The sequence below is a fragment of the Elephantulus edwardii genome, unplaced genomic scaffold, assembly GCF_000299155.1.
Source record: "Elephantulus edwardii isolate Elephantulus edwardi_28Jun2011 unplaced genomic scaffold, EleEdw1.0 scaffold00031, whole genome shotgun sequence".
NCBI classification, from domain to species: Eukaryota; Metazoa; Chordata; class Mammalia; order Macroscelidea; family Macroscelididae; genus Elephantulus; species Elephantulus edwardii.
The window spans coordinates 5,935,914-5,938,488 of NW_006399781.1; the positions used below are offsets into that span (position 1 = coordinate 5,935,914).

At 42.0% G+C, this 2,575-nt stretch overlaps 1 protein-coding gene across 1 annotated transcript; it reads left to right on the forward strand.

Annotated features, from left to right (window-relative positions):
- Positions 1-1,746: 1,746 nt before the first annotated feature.
- LOC102868608 (60S ribosomal protein L9-like) lies at positions 1,747-2,127 on the forward strand. Its single transcript, XM_006884153.1, has one exon. The coding sequence runs from the start codon at positions 1,747-1,749 to the stop codon at positions 2,125-2,127; it is 381 nt and encodes a 126-aa protein (XP_006884215.1).
- The last annotated feature ends 448 nt before the right edge of the window (positions 2,128-2,575 follow it).

A 2,575-nucleotide genomic window follows, 5' to 3' on the forward strand; every position in this document is an offset into this window, starting at 1 on the left:
AATAATGAAAATCATTTCTGGCATTAAAAATTAATGAAATTAATTACCATCTGAAGTTGTTGACATCATCTGAAGTTGTTGAAATCATCTGAAGTTTGTGAAATCATTCATGTTTGTTTGATCTCCTCCATTGCAAGGTGAGCCCCAAAAGGTAGAACTTGGGTTCTTTTGTCTTTGTCTTATCCTCAGCTCCTAGGAAAGCAGGCACTGAAACCACCTTATCCCCCTCAGTAGAGTGTGCATGCCCTCGAGAAGATAGCTGGAGGTAAAACTCAAAAAACTGTTACCACCTTGGGGTCAAGTAGCTGTTGTCTGGGGAGACTCCAAAGAGGCTCATATTGGCAAGTAGTGAAATGAACAGTTCACCAGGGCAGTGTGATGGCAGCCTCTGCAAGGTGGGGAGTTAAGGGAGCTCTGTCTGTGCCTGAGTCAGCTAAGGACTGGAAAATACAGTGGGCAGAAATTCTGGAGCAATGGCCTGGATAGAGAATATCGAAGTATGGTTTACTACAGGCACGTGATGTCAGAAGCACAGGCGACCACGAGGCAGGGGCCTAGAGTGGAGCAGTGAAAACAATGCAGGATGTATTGTGAGAAGAAGCAAGGAACTAATTCACAGGTAACATCTGAAGACATGTAAGTCACACACACATACACACAACATGCTTTTGAGAAAAGAAAAGGGAAAATGGCCTGTAAATCATCTGCATAATTTAAGTAGCATCACCAGTCTCAGCCACATCCATGTACTACACAAATGTTACATCCTAGTAGAGGTGTATAACCACTTCTCCTTTGTTCGTGCTCATATGCACATTCCCCAGACACACGGTTATCTCACCTCAGTCTGTCCACAATCTATTTCTTCTCCCTGAAACGTCCTTTTCTTTTCTTATCCCCTCCATGACCACATTCTACTTACTTGTCAAAAGACAGCTAAAATAGTGTGGTTGTAGTGTTGTGTACCACTGAGGCAGAACTAACCCATAGCTGAACCTCCAGTGAGTTTTCAGATGCATAACAAGCAATTTCTAAGACCATGGCCTAGATCAGGCACACCTTACTCTCTAGATTGACAGCACTGCTCTTTAGTACTCTGGATAGGTCCTTGACAGTAGGTTTCTCAATACAACTCATCTTTTGGTTTCCTGACTGCTAGTGCTAAAGGTGTTGATTGCAGGACACACATAAGAACAACAATAACATCCTCATGCCTCTGGAAAATTGAAAGAATCTAGTCTGTAAAACAATGTATTCAAATTTTGTAAATAAACTAGTACAAAAACAAATAACAACGACAAAACTAAATCCTAAAACTTGACTCCTCTACTCTGAAATTTTGTAGTCTGGCTGACTGTTTCTTTGCCTCTAGCCCAAAACAGGAAGCTCTGGTGGCCTCAGTGGTTAAAAAAACTGCACTGCAGTCCCATATGCACATGGTTCAAATCCACCAGCTGCTCTGCAGAAGAATGGGTAATCTCGTCCTACGTGATTTACTGTCTCCGAAAACCCACTGAAGGGTCAGCTATGGGTTGGTTCCAATTCCACGGCACCCAACAACAGTAGACAAAACCACCCTATAATAATGAGATCAATTTACACACAGCATACCTCAAATTTATGCTTTAATGATGCTAAAAGAGCCAACCAGCTTTCTTGTGCAGATCTGCCAATTGGGAGAAAAGGTTCTGTTTTTCTCTTCTTTTAAGAAACACAAGGCAGCTTTTTGCCACATTAACTGCAAGAATGAAGGCCATTCTCAGCAACCAGACTGTCGACATTCCAGAGAATGTCGACATAACTCTGAAGGGCCACATAGTTGTCGTGAAAGGCCCGCGGGGAACCTTGCGGAGGGACTTCAATCACATCAGTGTAGAGCTCAGTCTCCTCGGAAAGAAAAAGAAGAGGCTTCGTGTTGACAAATGGTGGGGAAACAGGAAGGAACTGGCTACTGTTCACATCATCTGTAGCCACGTACAGAACATGATCAAGGGTGCTACACTGGGCTTTCGTTACAAGATGAGGTCTGTGTATGCTCATTTCCCCATCAACATTGTGATTCAAGAGAGTGGATCTCTGGTTGAAATTCAAAACTTCTTGGGTGAAAAACATATTCGGAGAGTTTGAATGAGACCAGGTGTTGCTTGTTTGGTATCTCAAGCCCAGAAAGATGAGTTAATTCTTGAAGGAAATGACATTGAACTTGTATCAAATTCAGCTGCTTTGATTCAGCAAGCTACAAAAGTTAAAAACAAGGATATCTGAAAATTTTTGGATGGTATCTATGTCTCTGAAAAAGGAACTGTCCAGCAGCCTGATAGCTAGTTTTCCAGCTAAGAGAAATGAGGCCAGTCAAATCATATACATCTGATTTCAAAATGGATCTGATTCTTGTAATAAAGCTCTATTAATTTGAAAGAAGAAAAAAAAAAGAAACACAAGGCAAACCATTTTATGCCCTGGGTCCTAAAGTCCCACATTTCATAATACAGCCATGACTTGGAGATGCAGGTGAACTGCTCCCAGAACAGTTCTAAAGGGATTGGGCAGTGGCAAGGCAACAGGACCTTACATT

Excerpts from the sequence above, each read along its gene's own strand:
- LOC102868608 (XM_006884153.1), top strand. The coding sequence starts at position 1,747 with ATGAAGGCCATTCTCAGCAACCAGACTGTCGACATTCCAGAGAATGTC.